The 23,251-nt window shown below is 43.9% G+C and overlaps 3 protein-coding genes; 2 read left to right on the top strand and 1 right to left on the bottom strand.

Moving 5' to 3' along the window:
- Window positions 1-1,244: 1,244 nt before the first annotated feature.
- On the bottom strand, window positions 1,245-6,550 carry GSTUM_00001634001 (uncharacterized protein; the record flags this gene model as incomplete). XM_002835808.2 has 19 exons in its annotated part: window positions 1,245-1,466; window positions 1,532-1,648; window positions 1,714-1,836; window positions 1,885-2,038; window positions 2,087-3,162; window positions 3,217-3,420; window positions 3,481-3,613; window positions 3,673-3,781; window positions 3,832-3,959; window positions 4,010-4,099; window positions 4,160-4,578; window positions 4,670-4,837; window positions 4,892-5,296; window positions 5,383-5,835; window positions 5,892-5,975; window positions 6,060-6,150; window positions 6,219-6,246; window positions 6,396-6,499; window positions 6,531-6,550. The coding sequence occupies 19 exons, from the start codon at window positions 6,548-6,550 to the stop codon at window positions 1,335-1,337; spliced, it is 4,038 nt and encodes a 1,345-aa protein (XP_002835854.1). The 3' UTR covers window positions 1,245-1,334.
- Window positions 6,551-8,573: 2,023 nt separating this feature from the next.
- GSTUM_00001635001 (uncharacterized protein) lies at window positions 8,574-10,878 on the top strand. XM_002835809.2 has 3 exons: window positions 8,574-9,508; window positions 9,572-10,033; window positions 10,103-10,878. Exons 1-3 carry the CDS (start codon window positions 8,949-8,951, stop codon window positions 10,440-10,442), a joined length of 1,362 nt encoding a protein of 453 aa, XP_002835855.1. The 5' UTR covers window positions 8,574-8,948; the 3' UTR covers window positions 10,443-10,878.
- Window positions 10,879-12,074: 1,196 nt separating this feature from the next.
- GSTUM_00001636001 (uncharacterized protein) lies at window positions 12,075-14,077 on the top strand (the record flags this gene model as incomplete). The annotated part of the gene is made up of 7 exons (XM_002835810.1): window positions 12,075-12,166; window positions 12,217-12,554; window positions 12,606-12,748; window positions 12,834-13,023; window positions 13,105-13,190; window positions 13,251-13,577; window positions 13,676-14,077. 7 exons carry the CDS (start codon window positions 12,075-12,077, stop codon window positions 14,075-14,077), a joined length of 1,578 nt encoding a protein of 525 aa, XP_002835856.1.
- Window positions 14,078-23,251: the final 9,174 nt, after the last annotated feature.

Below are 23,251 nucleotides of genomic sequence, written 5' to 3' on the forward strand. Positions count from 1 at the left end.
CTGTGAAGAATAGGAGGCATAGTTTATTGAAAAAAAAAATTTAAGTAAATTGGTTTGGTTTTGGTTGGTGTAGAGCAATTTCTTTAGGAAGTGTTGAGGGAGCGGGGTGATGAGGAGGGGAGCATTGCCATTGCCGTTGAGAGCTAGTTAATTTTGTCCCCGGACAATAGATTTATAGCCAAATTTGATATATGATAGTCAAGCCTGAGCTTCTCTACATTAGAATAACAATACTTCGCTTCTTCATAACACAAACCTAATTCTCATGAGATTCAAGTATGAAACATAAACTAAGACACCTATAGGCCCGGCCGTCCGTCCCGGGCATAGATCAGGACGGACTGCCAATCGGCGTCCGTCCCGGGCAAGGGTCTCCAACTTGGGGTCCGTCCCGTCCTAGGCCAAAGACGGACGGACTAGACGCTTAGGAACACTGTCTTTCACAGAGCTGACTCTCTGGAACTTGAAATTTGTATACAATAGCTGCAATATTTGGTTTTTCACATTCGATTAACATATCAACAGTACCATCCATATGAACTTCTATGTCTGAATAATTTCAGACACCCTCAGAGGTTCTTTGTAGTAGAGGTAGAGTTAAGAGTAGAGTAGTTTGTGAAATCTGATATTGAATTGAATCTGACGTTGAGCTGTTGGGCACATCGTGGAAGGCACAGTTTCACATTCGGCAGGAACCTCGGCAAGGTTATGGAACTAGAAAATCATCTCCGCCCTCCGAGTCTCTAAGAACAGTTTAATCTCATTCTTGCAACCTTTCCCCTCCCATATACAATTCGGAAGTGTTATACATCGTGCCATGAGACTTAGCAATGATAATAGGCTATCCAGAACCGAAAGCTCATCCTACCTTCGAAGAATTAGGAGCCCAATCCACCGGCTTTTGCGAGTTTATCCTAATCCTAGATACCTTGACGAGAGTAATCGAAAAGAAAAGAAATCATTCCCCGTTGTTGCAATACGTTCCCTCGCACAGCCCCCATGACTCGGACATATCCTTATTCGCCACCTTGTTTCTACGATTTCTTCTTGATCTTTAAGCCAATTTGGTCAAGACCACAACGACGAACAATAGTGAAAAGCCAGTTGTTTTAATGTACCTATCCTGCCTGCAATCGACCCAAATGTCACCAATAGCGCTTCATAAACATCTCTAAAACTAACAGCGGTTTTCCTAAGCAATTCCACTTTCAAACCGCACAACCAATCCCCCACACAAGTCGCACTTAACAGCCGCCACACTGACTTCCAATCAGGTTTTGAACCACATAATAGTGTTACCATCGCAAAGGTCCCCAAGATAGAAAAACAAATCATTAAATCACCTCCGCAATAGATTGCCTCTCAATGATAGACTTCTGCCTATCATTCCTAGAAACTCGATAATAATGATCACAGTAATCCTGGCACTGCATTTCTTTTAAGAAGTCTTCGTCGTGAGTGATGACCTATTATTCCCCGGATACAGTTAGCCCGGCCTAACAACCCTATATATAACAATGGGGGGTATCACAATCAATTGAAAGTTAGACTGTGCTTGACGAGTCTGGATTATCTCGTGCAAGCTCTTAGCCAGTGATCTGATGTTGTCACTGTCGAGGTTTGTAGTCGGTTCATCAAGGGCGATGAGCTAGGGGGGAGTTAGAGGATGTTCAACTCCATTCAGAAGGCAGAGGAGAGCGGGAAAAGACCGACACCGCAGTTTATGCCAAAGCACTCGGCTAGTGCTAGGCGGATAATGATACTCGCCAGAACCTTTTGACCAGCGCTGCACCGTCCTCGCATATCCATTTCGGCGTCTTGCTTTACCATACAAACCTACACCATAAGTTAGCCATCTTCCTGGGAATAGGAGATGCAGACTACCCTATAGTTGTAAGAACGGTTGCCCTTGGCGTTCTCGTTATCAGACCGTATAAGGATTGTATCAACGTCGGTCCCCCGGTAGGTGGATTTCCATAGTTCCTCGATAATGCGATTTATCTCTTCCATTTTCAAACTGTGATACCTCATAACAGCCCTAATGAGTATTAGTAAATTCGCCTAAGAACCCCGAACCGAAACATACTTATCCAACGCCGCACCGTATTTCGCAAGATCGTTAGTAGCTCCCGTCGTAGTTTGGACCTTGGCCAACGTTTCCTTATACTTCTGCTTCGCATCTGCATAGTCGGTTTGGTAGTCGGCAATGAGTTGCTCGAGCTGCTTGTCTTTAGACCTCATTTCTCCCGCCTTCGCCGATTTCTCAGATGACAGCCTCATATGTTTATCAGAAAGCACCTCGGCATTCCTTTGGAAACGATGTCGTTCGGCGTCAGCGTTTTTACCCTCCAACTCCCGGATTTCCACATTTAACTTCTCCAAATCCCTCTTGTTCTTCCGGAATCGGAGGTTCTCGTGGATACTCCGCTCAGTCGACGTTGCGGTCCCTTCTTCGATTTCGAGATTGTTCACTTCAACCCGGATACTTGTGACTTCGGCCTCATGCTTTTTGACCTCGACTTGCAATGTTTGCACTTGATGGCGGCACCGATTTAACTGCTCTGGCCCCCCACGGTTAAGGTAATTGCCAATACCGTGTTGAGTCCTTTTCAATTGCATGTCACTCTCAGCGAGTTTCATTGCATCCCGTTGGTGTCGGTTTTCCTTCCCAGCCCCATCATCCTGTATCATTTGGACTTTGGCTTCTGCCCGTTGTATCTTGGGGGCCAGCTCCCTAATCTTTTGATCTATCTCCTCAATAGCGGTGGTATGCATGACGGCCTCCTGCTTATGAGATTCAATCCGCTTCACGAGATCTTGGGCCTTGCTGATCTTGAAGTTCAATTCGCCAAATTTCATCCGAAGATCTCTTACTTGGCCGTCAAGAAGGGTGATCGAATGGCGAGCAGTCTCCTTTTCCGCGATAAGCACATTGATTCTTCTTTTGATAACTTTAGCTCCATCATTCAGGCGTTGCATCTCACTTTGCATTTCCTCAATCGTGCGTGAACCCCCCAGTTCTTGCAGGAGACGAGAGGCGTCCTCAACTTGTTTTTCATAGTTGGAGATTTCCCTCGTATACTTAGCAATCTCGGCCACTGGAGCCCTTAGTGATTCCGCTTCGAATTTTTTGTGCGCCTTCTCAGTGGCATTTTTCTCATGCTAGTAAACAATCAGTTCCATTACATCATTAGTTATAGCGCTGCAATTGCTCACCTGATTGTATTCCTCCAAAAGAAGTTCCTTGGTCTGATTCAACTTCTGAAGATCTGCCTCAAGCTTTGGGAGCTCAATCTCTGTCAGGCGCTTCCAAGAGCCAAAGCTTGGCGCAGCATCCTTTATGTGTTTTAGGTCTTCTTCCAATTCGCGAATTATATCCTCTGTATTTGCCGTCATCACCGATTGCAAACGTGTAGTAACCTAGAGGTCATCTCGATTAGTCCCATTCTAAATATTATTGCCAGTCCGTTCGTGACTTACTAATTCTTGGAAATTCTTTCTATCAAGGGCGCTCTCAAAGTTTCTCCTGCACAGAACGCACGAACCATGTTCCTGTAGCGTTTTTACTGCGGTCTCAAAGTATTGCTTGTAGAAACCAACCTGCTCCAAACGCCTAGTGAAACAGTTAGCCAAGGAAGAAAAACCGGAAATCATCAAGTCGGGGCCACCAACGTTCGTGCCTCAGTCAAGTTTTTCTCCACTTCTTCGGCAACTCCGGGATATTGGCGAATGTCCTCTTGCTCTTCCGCATCATATGCTGCCCGGACCTCCCTCTCGCATCCTAAGAACCTTTAGCAGAAGAAAAAATAATACAGTCCTTGCCCTACTCACTCGAAGCCTCGAGTTTCTTCGTTCTAATTCCGTCTTTGGCGATGTTAATTCTAGTCTCAATATTCCCCAACTCCTGATTAACACCATCGCGAAGACTCGTGGCTTCCGTAAGTTCGTCCTGCCGGTTACTGTGCCTATTAGAAATATAACCCACCTGAATAAATCGAGAAAATAATACCTCAAGACCCGTTGGAGTTGGCTTTCCACAGTACTTGCAGTCCAGGGCTGATCAATTAGTCGGTCAATCTTTTCTTTGTTTGCCACAGACCTGCGATATGTTAGTGTAATCGCGTGATTTGACTACCAACGACGAAGAAGTAAACAGTACATAGTCTCCAATGCCATCCTTCTCGTTTCTAACTCCTTCTTCAAGAATCCCAGTTTGGCTCGTTCATCTGCCTGCTTGGTCCCCTTTGCAAGCTCGGTAGTGACACTCTCCAACTCATCCTCGATACCCCTGAGCTTTGAGTTTTCAGCCCTAATGCTCCCATCGAAACTAGAATTCCTGAAAGACTGCTCCGCAGTTGCATGCTGGTGTTCTTTATCTTGCAACTGAGACTTCAAAATAGCTTCCTGGCCCTCATTCACATCGATACTATCCAATTCTTGCTGTAGAGCTGCTAACGTATCGTCCACCGATCTCCCGGAAGACTGATGGTGGTCTTTTAGCCCAGTTAAAGACCTACGCTTATTGATGATTTCATTTAGCTCCTCCTGAGCCCCTCTCATCTCCTCAGCATTTTCACGCTGCACCAGTCAGCAATCGAACAATATCTACAGAAAGCATACCAGAGGCCGAAGGCCGCAAAGCAAAATTGCCTCAAGGGACACAGCGTACCTTGATACGCTCCAGTGTCAAGCTCTGATCGCGGGACATCCCAGAAACTTTGTCTATGAATTCTCTAATCTGAGAATCGTCAAGCTGGCTGTCAAATCCTCTGATACCATGTCGCCGGCTGATTTCCTTAATCAACTTCTCACGCTCAACGAGTTGTGCTTCAAAGGCCTAAAAAGAATTAACCCAGTTTTATCAACAAATATCACTGCGGCAAGTGCTAACAGTTTGTTCGGCCTGAATACGACCCTCCTCCGTGAGCTTTTCTCCGAGACGTCTCCTAACTCGGTCAAGATCACGATCCACTTCGACATACTTGGCTTTCTTAGCTTCAATATGCTCCTGGTAGGTATTCATCCGCTTCCCATACTCGTGTTGCATTCTCTCCAGTTCAGCATCAGACTCCTCGAAGTGAGTGAGATGCTGGGAAATTTCATCAATGTAGGTCTCCATAGTGCGGGCCTCTTGTTTCTTTGCATTCAAGGTAGCGATAGTTTCCTCAAACCCTTTAGCAGTGGCGAACAGTTGTGCCTGCTGAGCCACAATTTCTGATATCTGACGACTCAGTTCCGTTACCTCAAGTCTCATCGACTCAATCTCGTCATGAAGTTCATCAGACCGGCGTTTTGCCTAAATAATTCTTAGCCGTGAAACTCAAGTTGCGCAAGCTATCTAAGGGTGTAAAGAGGCTCATGGAAAGATTTCGCTCTAGTTACCCGTTCACCTCGATCCTTGTCCGTTCGGTATTGCTCTAGCAAAATTTTGAGATTGCCCAGCTCTTCATTCTGCTTCTTCCTCAAGATTTTAATATTATCGATAGCCTTGGTGTACTTCAAAGCCTCAAATATCTCATCAAACCTCTTCTTCAATACAGCTGGTTCACTCAAAGGCCAGAGGCTCTCATCCTGGTGGCAGAAGATAACATATTCTAATACCGCTTTTGATACTCCAAGATATTGTGGCATAACCTGATCTAATTCGGCGCATCTTGAGCTTATCGTAGATCTCTCGCCGTTCCGAACTACTAGTAGCTGGCCCTCCAAAGTCTTTTGTTGCCGAGTCGTCTTCTTAACTGTGAGTTGTAGAGAACGAGTGCATACCATTTTTGCATCACTTGTAGACTTGAACGAAAGCTTTACCTGAGCGAGAACCTCTTTCTCGCCACACATCTTTCCAAATACAATCCATCAGCACAAATAGGGAGGGTTGGGATGAAGTAAAGAACCTTTGGGTCATGGATAAATGCTCCCCCCTTGCTATTGGGTGGCAAGTCCCCAGTGGTGGCATATTTGAGACATTCGATGATTGTCTGCAGTTTACCCTTCGTCAGCAAACAGGCGTTTCTCAACATAATTGTTCATCTGCCTCCCCCAAAGACTTGTTGGTGGCGTACAGTTTTCCCTGAACCATTGTATCCAACAATCAAAGTGAGCGGTGCATGAAACTGAATGGTCTCGCTGCGAGTATTGTCGAATGAGCGAACACTAAGTATAGATTTTCAGTTCCAGTCCAATAGCAACAAATTACCCGCGCAGGCTCGAGGGACTCGTACCCAAGGATGGCGAGCTTGTCAATGCGTGCTAGGACAAGCAGAGATCAGCTCTGAGCATTCCGATATCTTCCCAATACACAAACGCAGATGAGACGGAAAAATTGAACACTTACACCTATACAAACCGTTAGTCAAAGGAATAGCTCGGAACAGTTCTCTGATGGGGTCGATACTCACATAAGGGCTGAGGAAAATGTACCCGAGGAAACAATGTGCGAAGGATGTTTGCTCTAGTTGATTGTTTGATGCAAGCACTGTGATAATGCGTTGTAGAGGTTGCTCTAGCTTTGGTGAAGCTAGAGCCTAGAAAACGCGCTCGCGGGACAAATCATGTGGTATGTCTTGGCACTCCTGCAATGGCAGGATACCTAGAAAGAAAGCGGGGCAACAATTCCACTAACTGGGAAAGTTATTTGGCAGGTCTCCCTACGTTTGTTTCTCGGCTCTATTACATATCACAATAATACGAGTAGTGTAGAAAAAGATAGAGACTCTACTAATAGTACTTGCACTATACTGGTAGCACCGAGATATCACACCGGTACGGCGCCTGGTGTGAGTTGAACCGCCGCTCGAGACAAGGCTGGGTCTCAAATTCTCAACGGCAGTGTGACAGTGTCTGGTGTCACGAATCACGGCAAAAGGTGCCCCTCCCATTCAAGGCTTCTTTGATAGGCCAGAACGAAAATGTACAAGGGTCTCTCCCAATTGTCTCCTCGTAGAATACCGGTACCATACAACTCTCCAAACAAACATCCAAATGTGATTATTCCGGCCGCAGTCGGAGCACCATAGAGTACGGTAAATATCCCTCCTCTTCTTTCCTTTTTTTTTTTTTCTTTCTCTCCCCCTCCTTTTTCCCATTGTTCCATTCATGTCCAGCGGTTTGCTGTAGTCGTCACTGCTTCTTCCTGTATGGGTGCGAATACTGATTTTACTCTCAACCCATCTGCTGGCTGCATGCAAAAGAAAAAAAAAAAGATAAATCTTGCTGGCTCTCGAGGAAGGTGGAAGGTGCAGTATTCCTGTGGGTGGATTTTGTGGTAACGGAAGCAGTGTCAGTCCTAATCCAAATATAGCAATGAATCTTGAACAAGGAAAGATGGAAGGAATCTACCATACTCGAGTACTCGAGTCCGGTGATCGGTAAGAACATGTTACCGGCAGTGCTGGCCGTGTTCAAAATCCTTCTAGATGTTCTTTCTCTCGCACGGATAGATATTGTTCCTGAATTGGATCAGTATGTAGTAGTATAGTATTTGTACCATTATCTACCGTATATACCACAGTACGATATTATAGATTCGATTCCCAGTAGGTAAAAAAAGGGTCGGACGACTCCCGACCACAGTTCCCTCTGTCCCTTTGTCTTCCATAAAAAGTATCATTCAATACTAGTACTCGAGTACACATTCGATAAACTCTTCAACAAAAGAAAACATGTGAAACCGACTACAGCCCAAGTTCGAAAATTATCAGAATTTCCTCGAGACTTGCTAGACTGCTCAGACAGGCCGGAAAACTCGCTACCGAATTTCAATGTCCGACATAATTTATCCCTTTTTGTAGGTTTTTTCAACTTGTACTAGTAGCTCTAGCCTCTGCGGACTCCCGCTTCGATGCGACATATCACAGCCAATTCACAACCAACTCATAGCCAATAATTTACACACGACACTTTTACAACCATCATTTGACTTGGCTGACGGAGCCACACATTCACCCGTCCACCAAAAATTAATCAACAATCAACAAGGGATGCTAGTCAAGGCTAGGGCAACGGTTAGGTATAATTATTTTTCTTATGCCACTCCTGCTACAGCACAAGGCCAAACGGGTATCTGTCGACCGGTCAAGGAAAACCGACATACAACTGCGGAGAGAGATATTGGGTGCTGGGGGAAGGGAAAAAGAGAAAAAAATGACATGACAGAGAACCATACCCCCTCACTCATTCAATCCCCCCTCTCCCCGTATGTCTCCCCCTCCCCCCGCTCCCGCTCTCTCTCTTATTCCCTCGCCTCTCTTTTTCGGTTGCTAGTCACCTAAGAACACGAGACAGTTCGCATCAATCAACCATTGAGCGCATGAGTGAGAGAGGATGAGGAAAATGGTAAGAGGTAAATTACGGAGACAAGCGGAGAAAAAATCACACAAGACCCTTTTGGAGAGGGAAGGAAAAAGTGAAAAGGGAGCGAGAGTGCAAGGGCACCCCACCCCGGATGCTCTCCTGGAAAAAGCGAGTCAACACGCCGCCGCGGTGTGCTGGACCAGTGCTGCTTCACCTTTCGTCCACTTAACTCACTTTTCTTAATCATTCTCCATTCTATCTTTCCACCTACCTCATCCATCCTTCTTGTAGAGTACCATATCTCCCTCCTTCCACCACCACCACCCCCCCTCCCCTTCGTACTGTGCCTCCGTCACCCAGCTCATCCACTCAGTATATGTAGGCCAGGTAGCCAATATCCTATCCATGCTTCTGCCCCGCGTCGACTTGTTCACTCCCTCCTCTCCTTCCTTTCCCTGTTTGTCCCACTTCTCTCCTCCTTCCTCCCCACCACTTGTCCTCGTTTACCTACCTCCACCCACGCCTACCGAATAACTATTAGTAGACATTGCCGACCTCGATACCACAACCCCCCTCCTCCCTCTTAATCCTTCCCCTCCTCCACTCCCTCTGTCACTTCGGCCCATCCTTTAATATTCTAAAAACTGCCAAAGTCCATCATGATGAATCACCCGTCATCGTCATCACCCGCCCAAAGTTACAATGTTCCCGCAAGTATGAGAAGCGCCCACATGTACGCAGGCAGCATGCCTCTCGTCAACGGTGTCAATGGACAACTCCAGAACATGCAGATTTCCCCCCTGGCCGCCCAACAGGCCATGTCAGCCGGGGGATTAATGGGAGACCCAAATAACAACCCATTACTCGACCCTTCCGTGATAATGTCCATGGGGATGGCCGGAGAGGATGGAATGCCACTGGATCCCCAGCTGTGCACTGGCGGCGATCAATTCGGCCCCCTGTCTGTGACTGCCCCTCCAACATCCATGATGACCGAGTACGGGAACCTCGGCGGTGGCAGTACGCTGACCGAATTCACGAAGCGGAGGAATTGGTCGCAGCGCATTCTTGAAGAGCTGCAGGACTTTCTACATATTCTATCGCCGAGCGGCAAAATGGTCTACGCTTCACCTTCTTCCAAAGCTCTAACTGGCTTCGGCCCGGAGGAGCTGTTGGGGAAATTCATCACTGAGTTCATTCACCCAGACGATTCGGGGTTGTAAGTCTTTGGCGCTGCCCTCGCTACGAACATCATGGAGTTAGCTACTAACCTTGAGTTAAGGTTCGTTCGAGAGTTTAATGGCGCCATCGCTACCGGCCAACCATTGCGATTGTTCTACAGGTTTCAGAAGAGCGACGGAACGTGGGCGATATTTGAAACGAACGGACATCCGCACATTGGCGAAGCACCTCAGTTCAGCCCTTCCTCGATTCAGTCGGTATGCAAAGGCTTCTTCATGATGTCACGACCTTATCCGACGCGGAATGCGTCTTTGTTGGACTCTTTTCTCGAGCACAAGATTGAGAACGAACGGCTACTGAAACGGATCAGCGAGCTAAGAAAGGAGGAATTCGAGGATCATCAGCAACAGCAACGGCAAAGGCAACAACACCACGCTACGGTTTCCCGGACGGATAGTGGAACAGCTGGTAGTAGCATGGCTTCTAATGTAGGCAACGATAACCCCATGGCCACGACGCCTAACTCGTCTGACCCTATGCCCCCACCTGCGAAACCCACGCAGTCAAATACAGCCCTGACCCGGCAAAACCTGGATCGTATGGAGGCCACGAACCATGCAAAAGCTGACAGTATTCGCGATAAGATGGCTAGGTTCGAGGGTGCTACTCATATGGATACGATCGAGATGTTGACAGGGCTAAGATACCGAGAGGGGGAGCGGTCGAAGGGTATTAGCACGGGTGACACATCGCCGGCACTTATTCGCGGAGACGCCGGAGTGCCCATTCCCATCGATAAAGAGAGCCGCCATACGTCGGAGAAGAAGAAGAAACAGAAGATTGCGGACGAATACGTGTGCACGGACTGTGGTACTCTGGATAGCCCTGAATGGAGAAAGGGTCCCAAGGGTCCGAAGACCCTTTGCAATGCATGTGGTTTGAGATGGGCCAAGTTCGTTACTCCGTGCTGATGCAATCCCCTCATACGACGTATAGCTGACGTGCTCTATAGGAAAGAGAAAAAGCGAAATGCCGGCTCTGTATCATTGCCAGCAGGATCCACAGGTTCGTTAGTAGGATGAAGGATCTGCGTTAGCTTTGATTTTATCATGTCTATTTATTCAACGTGCCCATCCTCAGTTTCTGAGCATCACTCCCCCCCCCCTTTCATTTCCCATTCTACCATATTCTATTCCTTACTTCTTTCTTCTTTTTCTCTCTCTTTCCCTTTTTTTTTCCCCCTAAGTTCTCACCTCATTCGTTCCCATTACAATGTAGAACGGCGGGGCATCGTGTTCTCTGGAGAAATTTTTCAGGAGTTTACGGGCGGCAAGCATCATACGGAAGGCACAAACTTCGAGGCGCAATTTGTTATTATTAATATACTTCGGTTGGGTCCATCAATGAGCTGTTGTGATCTTTTATCGCGGACGAGCATGTGTGTGCGTGTGTGGAGTGTATCTATGAAAGTGTAGATGGAGATGTGGGTGTGTGGGCTGTGTGCGCGAATAGCGCACCCTACTCTGATGTTGTATCATAGGTCGCAAGTATAATACCGGTAGAGTGACCTTGATCAGTGCTCACGACCATAGTGACAAAACGCCACGCGTGTTTTGATACGGTATGATACTCCAAATACCGGTCCCCCGTAGACCAAGGGATTCCTGTGTCGCGCCGGCACCCTGATTCATCCTACGCCGTTTGGCTTATCACTAGTGATCCAGACCCTTGCGCCCTCCGCCCAGGCCCAGAAAGAGTTGAAGAAAAGAATTCCTTCATAATAATATTATTATCATTACCCTGCCAGGAAGATACCAGTTCTCTAGTTATGATAGTTTATTCCGTCGATAGTGCCCCGACACACCATAGTCCACTCGAGCACTCGAGTAGGTTAGCCACTACTGTATGTACCGTACGTCACTACTGTATGGTAGCGAACATACAGTATGAAACAACAGAACAATGCTCACCATCATACTGGATCACTCGAGTCCTGATTTCTCCTGCGTCCACGCGAAGCAGCTGACAAAGGATAGCGGCATGGATACGGTAGTTCAGTCAGTCCAGTACGATAGCCCGACGAAATATGCCGCTAAATAGGGCAACCACTCATGCCCTACGAGACGGTATTGTGCCGGTATGATACTTGTATGTCCATCATTGTATCATAAATCCTATCATGCCAACGCGCCATACATTGTCGGGATTCTCTGTCCTCAGCCCCCTGCCCATGAAAAAGCCTCGGTGACGCAACAAGACAGAGCCGCAAGGATAATCCCTTGAATAGGGTCGGGCCGCCGCACAAACTTTCACCCTGCTTATAGGTATTATCAACTGGCTGGGCAAACATAAACCCCGAAGAGGAAACAAGGGGGAAAAATGGAAAAAACACTCCTTTCCCAAGATTGAGGGGTGACTCCTTTACGGCAGGTCATCCCTCCCTACCCCCGCTTGATAAAACACGTCTTCCCAGAAAAGTGCTTGTTTATGGATCTCAGGAGAGCGCGTTTAGCTGTTTTTCCCTCCTTCCTTTAAAACGTGGCGAGCGGCTTTCTCAACTTCAACGCAAACTCTGCAATTGGGTACCTGTACAAGCAGCTACTATGGCAGCAATCCACTCCCAACTTGATCCCCTCCCTCAAAATCTCCCCTTTGAAATCATTTCTAAAACTATTGGCCGCGGGGCTTATGCATCGTCGGTCTTCCTTTCCCCTCAATTCAACCAACCAACTAACCACCCAACAGAGTCAAGAAAGGTCGAGTACCCCAAACTGGTGAAGTGTTTGCGGTAAAGTTCATACACAAGCGGTACGCAATCGAGCGGGGAAAGATTACGCCACGACAGATTACGGCGGAGATCACCCTTCACAGGCACTGTGGGTACCATCCGAATCTCATACAATTTTATGATTACGGAGAGGATGAGGTATGGACTTGGATTGGAATGGAGTTTGCCTCGGGTGGGGATTTATTTGACAAGATTGAACCCGATGTCGGTGTTGCTGAGGATGTCTGTCACTTTTACTTTACGCAACTGGTTGCCGGTGTTTCGTATATCCATGGGCAGGGGATCGCCCATAGAGGTGGGGGCGTTCTCTACTAGATAATTTCCTTCGCTAATAGGAGATTCGTAGACATCAAACCGGAGAATATACTGCTCGACGATCGTGGGAATTTAAAGATTGCTGATTTTGGTCTTGCCACGGTCTTTAGCTTTAAGGGCTCATACAAGTCTACTTCAAACGTCTGCGGATCCCCTCCGTATGTTGCGCCGGAGGTTTTTATCCACCGCTCTATTTTGCCCGTTTCATGTTGGCTTGAGCTGCTGAAGCTAACTGAAGGGGAATTATGTATTTTTATAGGTGCTGATAGGGAGTTATCGGGGGGATCGGGTCGATGTTTGGTCTAGCGGTGTATTACTCTTTGTGCTATTGGTGGGAAACACACCCTGGGACGAGCCTGGTCCCTTGTCGTGGGAGTTTGAGGAGTTCAAGAGAACCAATGGCCGCCCGACATACGATCCTTGGCCAAGCATTTCTCCAGATGTCCTTTGTGAGTGTGCTCTTTGTGCATTGGCTGGATATAACGTTCGGGTCGATATTTTCCATTTCCAGGGCTAACATTCTGTAATAGCTCTGCTCCGGGGCATGATGAGATTGGACCCTCTCACGAGGTTCACATTTGAGGAAATTCGGCGCCATCCGTGGTTTACACGGTGCGTTTATACTTTCCTTCTCCATTTCCTCCGAGCATTGGCTAATGCTGTGGTATTCAGAGAGAATCCCCATCTCACGGAGGACGGATCTTGCATTGACAGCGTGAATTTGGCAACGCAGTTGATGGAAGGTTTACATGTCAACTTTAACGACGTACCAGCTAGTCGAGGAGTATCTCAATCCGTTAGCGACGATTTCAGCAGATTGTCATCAACGCAGCCGGAAACTCCGATTGCCGATGTTGACTTTGAATGGGAGAGACCGTGGCAGTCTTCCTCACAACCCCTGGAAATACCACAGGATTTCAGCTCTCAAGATTTCTGGGCTAGCTTGGCCGAGGATCCCACCATGAGCCAATTTGCGCCTCAGCCCTCTCTCCCCCTGTCTCTTGTGAGTTTCTCTCTCCTTTTTTTTCTTTTTTTTCTTTTACCCCTAACCCCCCGTGCTACATTCTGCGAGATGCGGGAAATCGTACTGACCATCTCAAGACCCAAAATGCCCAAAAGTTCCAGGACATCTGCCCCTCACAGCGCATGACACGTTTTTATTCTTCCTATTCTTTCCGGCAGATCTTGCCCATCCTTGCGAGCGCTCTCCATCGTCTAGGGGTCACGGCACCAGCGTTCAAGCCGTCCGACTACGATGATAACAATACGGAGACCTGGATACCCGTCAAGACATTGGACAAGCGAAAGTGTCATTTGAAAGGGGATATCCTGGTCGGGAGGATGGCACCGGATGTATTGCAAGTTAGTTTTTCAAAGACAATAGGTGACCCATTGGAGTGGAGAAGGTTCTTCAAGGTATATATCCATCCATTCATTGGGGGGGGTGTCCGGTCCCTCCTACGGGTTCATTGGCTAACCAAGGGGGTAATATGCAGAAAGTAGCTGTTCTCTCCAAAGAGGCCGTATACACGGGTCATTGATGAGTGGGGTAACTAGTACTGGTAAGATAACTTGGTTTGAAACGCCGAGCAAGTCAGATAAGCTCTCCATTTTCCCTTCCTTTTTTCTTTTGCCCTCCTTTTTGGGCATGTCGGGCATTATCAATTCAGCGTAGTATTAGGCATTTGTATTTGATGATCACGTGTGCTATGATATGATACCCCTCCTTCCCTTTTTATTTTTATTATGCAATATCTCTTTTTGTGCGTTGAATGACGAATGATGGCATGGCATGATATGGTATTATGGATTGACTGACTTAATTGATACGGCACTTGTAGATATCATAGATGACAGATGATTAGATAGATAGACCCTTGTAAAGTCATATTTTGCCTTTTCTTTTTATCGCGAATAAGGAAAATCTGCGACATTCAATCCTATCCTCTCTTCATTGTGTCATTTTGCATTTATCCTGCAGGAAGGGAGGGAGGGGTGATTTCCTTTTTGCTGGTATTTTTACTGTTGCCCCTCCTTATTTTTTCATTTTCATTTTTTTTTTTTCATTCGATTGCAAAGGTACCGGTGTTATGAGATTTACTTTTGCAGAGTATCGGCAGTTGAGTGGTGATGTTATGTATGTTCCATCCGGTCAGATACTGGTACGAGTACTCGAGCGCAGTGTGCTCGAGTATGATATACCGCAAATCTGATATCAGATTCCCTGCCCCCCCGCTCAACCCCCCACCACAACAACGCACCAATATCCCATTTTCTCATTTGTCCTTTCGACCGCCGCAGTCGCCTTTTATTTTCCTTGTTTTCCACCCCGGTGCCCTAGTGTAGTAGCAATCTGCGGTATCATTGCATCCTTTGCCAATGCCGCAGTGTGCTAGTACCGTGATATTTATCATACCTTACCCGCTCTCAATCGTAACTGGACGAGTAATATTATATTTAACAAAAGTGAGAAAAGGTATTTGGCTCAGTTGGAAAGGCTTGGTTCTGTCCATGTTGAAGGGTGATCGGGGATATGTGTGGTGATCGGAGGTATTATACGGTATGATACATGCAGGTACAGTCGTGTCCGTGAAGTTTTTGTGCATCAGTAAATTATCTTTAACCCGGCACCACAACGACACGACCACTAGACAGTGAGAATGAGAGTCGAAAAAATAAAAATAACGAGGAAGAAGATAGTAGAAAACTTAGTTAATAAAGTAACAATAATAGAACTAGTAGAGAAGAAAATACTATCATTTGATATGACTTCTAGTACAGCTTGTATTCTCTCAGACATCCCATTTATTTATCTATCTATCTATCTATCTATCTTCTGAATCTCTTGTGGCATTAGATCTCACACCTCCTTTGCTGCCTAGAATAACTTGCTACAGCTATGAAGCCTTCTTTCAACGCTGGTAAAATGGGTTCTAAGAGTTCTTTTAAGTAGTGTTTAATTGTTCTCAATAGGATCGAAATCTGATAAGTTGGGTTTTATCAAAACTCAACGATTGGATCTTATCCTATGTAGGCTGAAATTCCCTTATCTGTAAAGAGGGTAAAAAATATAATAATATTATTATAGTAAAAATACAGTTCCCTTAGGCCCTGTTTGAATACAACGGACTCTTCCGTTTCCCCATAAAAGACCGTTGCAGAACCCATTTTTATATGAGAAACAGTTCCAAAACAGAACAGAACCTCGAGGATAGTAAAAAAAAAAAAAAGAACTTTATCTTACCTAAAGAGGAAAGTATAATGACATAGTACATAATTGTATTATTCAAGTATTTACAGCGGCTATCATACATCAACCTTTAATTAATTAATAAGTAAGATTGGTATCTGCCATTTTTTATCACATAGGATATCAAATATTACTCAAATTATGATAGGAGTTAGAATTCCCACCTAGATTTAGTAGATTGATAATATTGTAATAGTAGTATATAGGCAAAATCAAAAACTAAATCCTGCTAAAATCAACAATAACTACTAGTAATAGATAGTTCTCCTATTTCGTTCAACTCATAGTTGGGAAAATCAAGTATAATGTAAAAGCAAGTGTGATGCAATACAGCCTTTATTTTTTCTACATTTTTTTATTTTTTTATTTAACTTATCATATGTATATAATACAGGTTATTAATTATGTATTATTTCTAGCTGTATTTTACAATCAAAAAGTTCCATTACCTAACATATTATATTAATATTATTGAATTTACAATTTCCATGATCAATATAATAGAAACATTAGATATAAAATAATATATCATAATTCAAGTTCTTGCATAACCAGATGTAGAATCTAGAATAACAGCTAGTACAACAAATTAGGAGTTTAATATCAAAGCCTCCTCAATTTGTACCTACCATCTATATAAGTACAATTATATATTGAATTCTCAGTTTTTATGTAACAAGCATTCTAGTAAAGAATTTCATCCTACCTGAGACATAGGGCATCACTGTTCACTAATACTGAATGAGTAGTTACAGGTAGGAATTAAAATATTAATATATATTATACTAGTGATACAGATTCTGATTATTCATATATATCTTAGTTTTAGATTTCAATAAATACTGATTTTTAAGATTAAATTAAGACTTGAAATACTATAAGGAGATATAAATAAGTAGTTAATAACTTGATTTATATAATATTATGTATTAAATTAAATAAAAAATATATAAAAAAAGCAAAAAAGCAAAATTGTATTATATTGTACTTGCTTTTGTATTACACTTAGTTTTCCTAACTATGAGTAGAGCAAAATAGGAGAGAAACTAGTTATTACTTTATGTTAAGGTACAAAAAAAGTCATATGTGCAGTGAGCTATGAAGTAGACACAATTCTGAACACTTATATTCCTACTCCTACTAGATAAAAACTGAGAGCTCCAAGTTCCTCTAGTATGGAGCTAACTATATATCTTCTCTTAAGCTAAGAACAAAGTCTTAAAAGAAACCTAACTTAAGAAAAGTGGGAAGTTACAAGGAAAAATACCCTAGAACATCCTAATCTGAAGGTAGAAATAAAAACCAAAATCCAACTTCTAAGAAAGTACAAAGCAGATTCAGCTGAAATGAAATATTCTAACCTAATATAAGTTCAAAAAGGTAGTTATAGGCAATTAATCCACCTCCTATAAGTATAGTGATAGGAGAGTGAAGTTCAATAGAAGGCTAAGGCTATTGGCCTAATAAGAGGAAAAGTATGAGATAAGAGGTAGTAGCATCAGTCTTTAACTTAAGAAATAAAAGGAAAGTAGTAAGGTACCAGCTGAAAAGAGAGGCAGTAGGGTGCTAGCCGGATAAGAGTAGTAGAGTAGTTATAGGCTACCAGATGATGTAACTGTAGAGTGTATACAGGAGGAGTATATTTAAGTATAAAATAACTATTAAAAACATGTTTATGTCCTAACTAAGCAGTCTCCTGTAGTTCTCAATACCATCAGCTGTCTTACTGTTTCTCTTACATAGTCCCTTATTCTGGAAGAGATAGCATTACTTAGTGACTAGCATATTACTACTCATTAGCAAAAATAAATACCTGAGTTCTGTGCATCCTATGCTTTTAATACATAGGACGCTGGAATATAAACCATGATCTAAGATGTAAGTAGATATAGCAACCAATAACAGAAAGCAAGTGGCCATAGTAACTAATAGGAGCATGCAAGTAGATGTGACAACAAATGTCAGGACATAATAGGACATAACAGGACGCAACAGGACACTACTAGATGTAGTAGCTAATATCAGAATACTACCTTTTAAATATAGAATTCGCAGGACAAAGTCAATACAAAGCATATCTTATACCTAAGTTACTGCAAGATGAGCTTTGATTTATACTAAGATTTATCTTTATGGATACTAGATTATAAAATTAAGCGAGAATACAGGAGTAATGAAAAGTCTAATAATCATAATAGATTTTATTTCTACTAATATTCATGCCAAGTAGACAGTTTTTATATTTTTGGAAAGCTGATATCATGTAGATTATTGCTGTAATATATAAAGTTTTGTACAAAAAGGATATACAAGATATCTGATGTCAAAGTCAATACATAGCTGTAGTCTCATCAGGAAATACCATGTATATAATAGGCTCTAACTCTGTAGATATTGGTGTCAGGAAGATTTTCCTTATACCATTAGATAGCTGTCATTGAGTAGGTCTACTATGTAAAAAATTAGATTATGTTATACAAGTGTCAGAGGGATATCTGGTGTCAAATTCAGCACATAGCCTTAGTCTGACCAGGAAACATCAGCAAAAAAAAAAAACACTGCATTAGATGCATCAGCTGTATGTCATGACACAAATATTCTGTTGCCACGTCCTGTGCATCCTGGGTGTCCAGAGAGTCCACTTACGTCCAACCTACTCAGAGCTTATTCTAAGTGAGTATGTGATAATTTTCACCTCCCAATCTGGCCTGGTCAACCTTGATCCTTGCTGATATCCTGACACAAGACACTAGAGAGTCCTAATCATAATACTACAAGTAAGCCACATACTAGCTACCTGTAAATCTACTGGACACTAGCCTGAGAACTAAATCTAAAAATATCTACAGAAATAGGAAATATGAAGTACAAAATTCTATTTTAATCTCTTGAAGAATCTGGGAGCCAATATAGCCAACCTGGAGAATGTAAAAGTGAGTAATAGTTGTGATTATTGGAGCAGGTGGTGACTTGGCTGTTTTGTTAAGTTTTTCCAAGACTAATACATTTAACATCTGGACAACTGCATAACATCATAGTCAAAATATCAACAACATGTCTGTTAACTACCATTACTCAACAGTCCCTATCTCTTAGAGAGGTGAAACAATGGAATTCAGTTCTCCTGAGGAATTGCGCAATAATATTGTCTTAGACATTGGATGAATAAGCAATCGACAATCTCATGAGTAGCTGAACTTGTAGTAAAGAATACGGTACCCGTATACCTCAAGTTACGGAAAGCTCTGAAATTATGCCACGAGCCCGCAAAACTCTTGTTGAATCAACCGATCTGCCTGCTTTGAGGCACGTTAGCATGTCCAGAAAAAGGAAACCATTAGGCACCCGCTCGACGAATGGTGTACTGCCAAACACTGTATTTGGTAGTAAAGAGGATGCCCCTTCCAAGCGCTGCAGGATACCAAACTAGACCAGAGGCTGACTATTGTTCCAATAAAAGTAATTCTTCGGCAAAAGAGGAAGGGGCAGGGAGCGAGGAAAGAAGAAGGGCAAGAAAAGGGCAAGTCGGGGAGGAGAAAGAGAAAGAAAAGAATCCGGTGATTGAGAAAATTCGAAATCTGCCACCGCCGCCCGTCCATACCCCATTTCAAGGCCTTCATGCACCGTATAAGGCACAGTCTATAGGTCCAGCAGTTGGTCTTGTAGAACAATTCGCATTGTTCTCGCTGTTCTTCTCCGGGATTGAACTTGAGATTTTAGCAAAAAATACAAATCTCTACGCTGCCGTCCACGATGCCAGTATAAGGAGTAATAGTCATTCTTTTGCTCGGAAATGGCATTCTACTAGGCCCCGGGAATTGCTTGTGTTCCTAGCTATCTTAATCCATATTGGATTGTGGAAGGGGACTAGCCCGAAGGCATTCTGGCGCCAATTTGGTACTCGAAGACATGGTGCGGAACCTACGGGCTGGATCAGTTACACGCGACTTAAACGATACTTGCATATATCGGAACCACAGGATACTCCTGTTGCGTGAAAGACATGGTGAAAAAAGCCAGAGCCTTTAAACAGCAATATCTGGGTGTGGGCTAAAGAGTGTTTTTTGCCCTCTACGAATATTTCAGTTGACGAAATTATGATCTGGTTCCTGGGCCGTTCTGCACATATGATCAAAATGCCAAACAAGCCAATTGGTCTTGGGTATAAGGTACTGGCTGTATGCGATGCTGGTTATACTTAAGACTTGGAACTCACTTCTTAAGTTGAGGGATTTGCTATGGCAGTTCAATAATTGAAGCCTTATCTACTCTCACCTACCTGACCTGGTATTGCAAATGCTCATTACCCTCCCTTATCGTGCATATTTTTTTACAGCTTATATAGACAACTATTTTTCTAATGAAGGATTATTTGCCCGGTTACAGGACTATGGAATCGGAGCCTGTGGAACAGTGCACTGTAGCAGCAAGGACTTTCCTGACTGCCTGAATATTAGTAAGAATAAAACTGTAGGAACTCTCGAGTGGAATTTTGCTACAGGTGTGGTTGTATGGGAATTTTGGGAAACCCTCTAAAAGAAATTGAATAGCAGCCAGTAACCGGGTCCTAGAGGCTTCCACCTAGGGTATCGCACGTGTTGTGGCATTCCTCTGGCATGATAATAGCACTGTACACCTTCTCTCCACTATTCACAATTTAGACCAGCCTACATCTTGAGTTGAAAAGCAATGACAAAAGCCTCGTGATACCAGTACTAATACTGTAGCTGCGTGAAAGCGTTTTACACACCATAAACACCGCAAGCTTCTCTCTATTCTAAAGATTGATGATGACTACAATTAATACATGGGTGGTGGAGACATTACCAATCAGCTACAGTCTTATTTTAGCACACAGAGTATTGCACGGTATTAGGAATACAGGGATCCGATACCTAGGAACCACCCTAAGTAGAGTAACCTGTAATGATCCCTCCTAGGATAGTTAGTTCTTGGCGATGGGGAACGATACTTCTCTTCTTCTTCTCCTTCCTTCTTCGTCTTACGATAGCACTAGGCCTCTGCCTACGTTACCGATAGTACAAGATTTTTGTCTTCTATTGGAAACGCCTATTGTAAGTTTTCTCTAACTCTTCTGCGTGAAGAGCTCTCCTTGGCGTAACAATATCGTTGCAATAAAGATAAAGATTGTAAAGGTGTTTTATATTTGTTAAAGTAATAAGTAGGAAAAGTACTTAGAACAAAGCATGAAGAACCAATCCTCCTCGGCCACATCGGCCTCCTTATATAGTGTTCTTCTCGCCCGTAGTCATGTGACCCAAAATGGTCACATGTGCGAAACCAAATCATAACAAACTAATCATGTGACCTAAGTGGTCACATGCTCAAAACCCATGACCTCATAGTGAGGTCATGTGCAAAAACTCATAAACCAATCATAACACAATAAACAAGTCATATGACTCGACTGAGTCATATGTGTGAAACCCATGACCTCATAACGAGGCCATGTGTGAAACATAAATCATATGCGCAAAGCATACCCGCAAGGCACACTCGCAAGGCATACTCGTCAGGTGCACGTCCCATGACTCATATTTGAGCCATATGCGAAATCATCACAAATCCCGCACATAACAAATCATATGACTCGAATAAGTCATATGTGTAAAACAATAACATACCTGTGACTCATAACTATGTGTCACATGAGAACCCTTTCCTCGCCAAGCCACATTTGTGATATTAGCTCCTCTCCCCCTAAGCCTGAGTCCTATTAGGCTCTTTCCCCTAGCTTCAAAAGTTCCCGTCCTGCTGAATGCATAGACCTCTGAAGCCTATTGAACTTGTCATCCGCTTCCCTCCATCTTACCCTCACCATTTCTAAGGTGAGGTTCGCTATCTCGATTGTGTGCCTCTGAGCCTGATTCAGTTATTGTAACTTCACGATCATTTTGTCGTTTGCTGAAATTGTGGCTTTGGCCTGACCATGTTGTTCCTGAAGTACTCGGATAGGCCTGTGTAGGCTCCAGCTGTCCGGTTCTGTTTCCATCGATGAGTTTTGGGCTCCCCCCTACCTGGGCCTCATCCTTGAGGCCCTAGCTCTCTGCCATACCATGGCATCTTTTCCTTCCAACTCTTTCTTTGTGCCATCCTTCTGCGGATTGTATCCCGCAGAGATTTTCTTCATCCTGTGCATCTTGCACGTGTTTTTGAAGCACAGTTTCCAGTGCTTTAGGGCATAGTCCAGGCGCGGACCGAAGTTTTTGTATTCTCTTGGCAACTATCACGAGCCTTCCTTGTCACCGTGTGTGTGGGACATCCATTGTCGTAGCATACAGTGCATGACATGGTGTTATGCTGTGCTTGGTTTTCCCTTTTCCTGAGTTCTTCGTCAATCGGTCCCATGAATAAGTATTCAGAGCTGGTCGGTGTGGTTTGGCGGGGGCTATCGCCTCAGCCCTCATGTGGTTGCAATGGCGCGGGAGCCTTTCTCTCGCCTTTGTCTTGGTTGAACGTGATCATCACCTGGGCTGGGCTTGCCTAGGTATCGCTGGTGGAAGGTTGAAATGGCATCTTATGTGTGTTTGAAGTTGTGTGCGAAGTACTAAGTTTTATTGTATTCAGGCGAATATCCCATCCACTTGGCTCGGTATTAGAGGTGACCATGGAAGAAGCGAGAATTGACTATTTCGTCGAGCTCGTATTCTGGTTCTCTGTCGAGTTCAATCGGAGGAAGAGGAATAATTGTTTGTGAGGGAAACTTGTTGTCGTTGTGTAATTTGAGGAGTGAGATGTGGATTGTGTTGTGTATTCGCATTGAGGGTGAAAGGTCGAGTTTATAAGCTCGGCTGCCCACCTTTTCCAGTATCCTGAATGGTCTGATTTTCTTGTAGTCCAATTTCTTTGATGGTTGTGTCATATTGATATTGTGTGATATTAGCTATACCATATCTTGCGGTTGTATGTTCAGATCCAGTCTTAAGTACTTATCGTATTATTCTGTTTACCGTTGTTGTGCTTGACTCATTTCATATTGTAAGGTCTCGTGTAGTTTTTCCATATCTGTTTTGTTCGGTATTATACTATTAATCGTATGACATATGGTCTGACATTGTGGATGTTGTCCGTAATTCATGAAGAAGGGTATTGTGCCGATTGTTTCTTGTTTTCCATTGTTGTATACGAATTTGGCAATTGATAGCAGTTTGTACCAATCATCTTGTTCGTAATTGATGTAGGCCCATAAATATTGTTTGAGTATCGCATTTACCCGGTCCGTTTGTCCATCTGTTTGCGGGTGAATTGCTGTGCTCAGCCTGCTTTGTATCCCCATTTCTCCCGTTACTTTCTTCCATAGTCCTGATATCAATAGTGTTCCTTAGTCGGTAATGATATTCGTTGGGAGGCCGTGAAGTCGGAAGACTTCTCTGCAGAATGTTTGTATAAAATCTCTCGGGTCGATA

Source organism: Tuber melanosporum (genome assembly GCF_000151645.1).
Source record: "Tuber melanosporum whole genome shotgun sequence assembly, scaffold_119, strain Mel28".
Lineage (NCBI taxonomy): Eukaryota > Fungi > Ascomycota > Pezizomycetes > Pezizales > Tuberaceae > Tuber > Tuber melanosporum.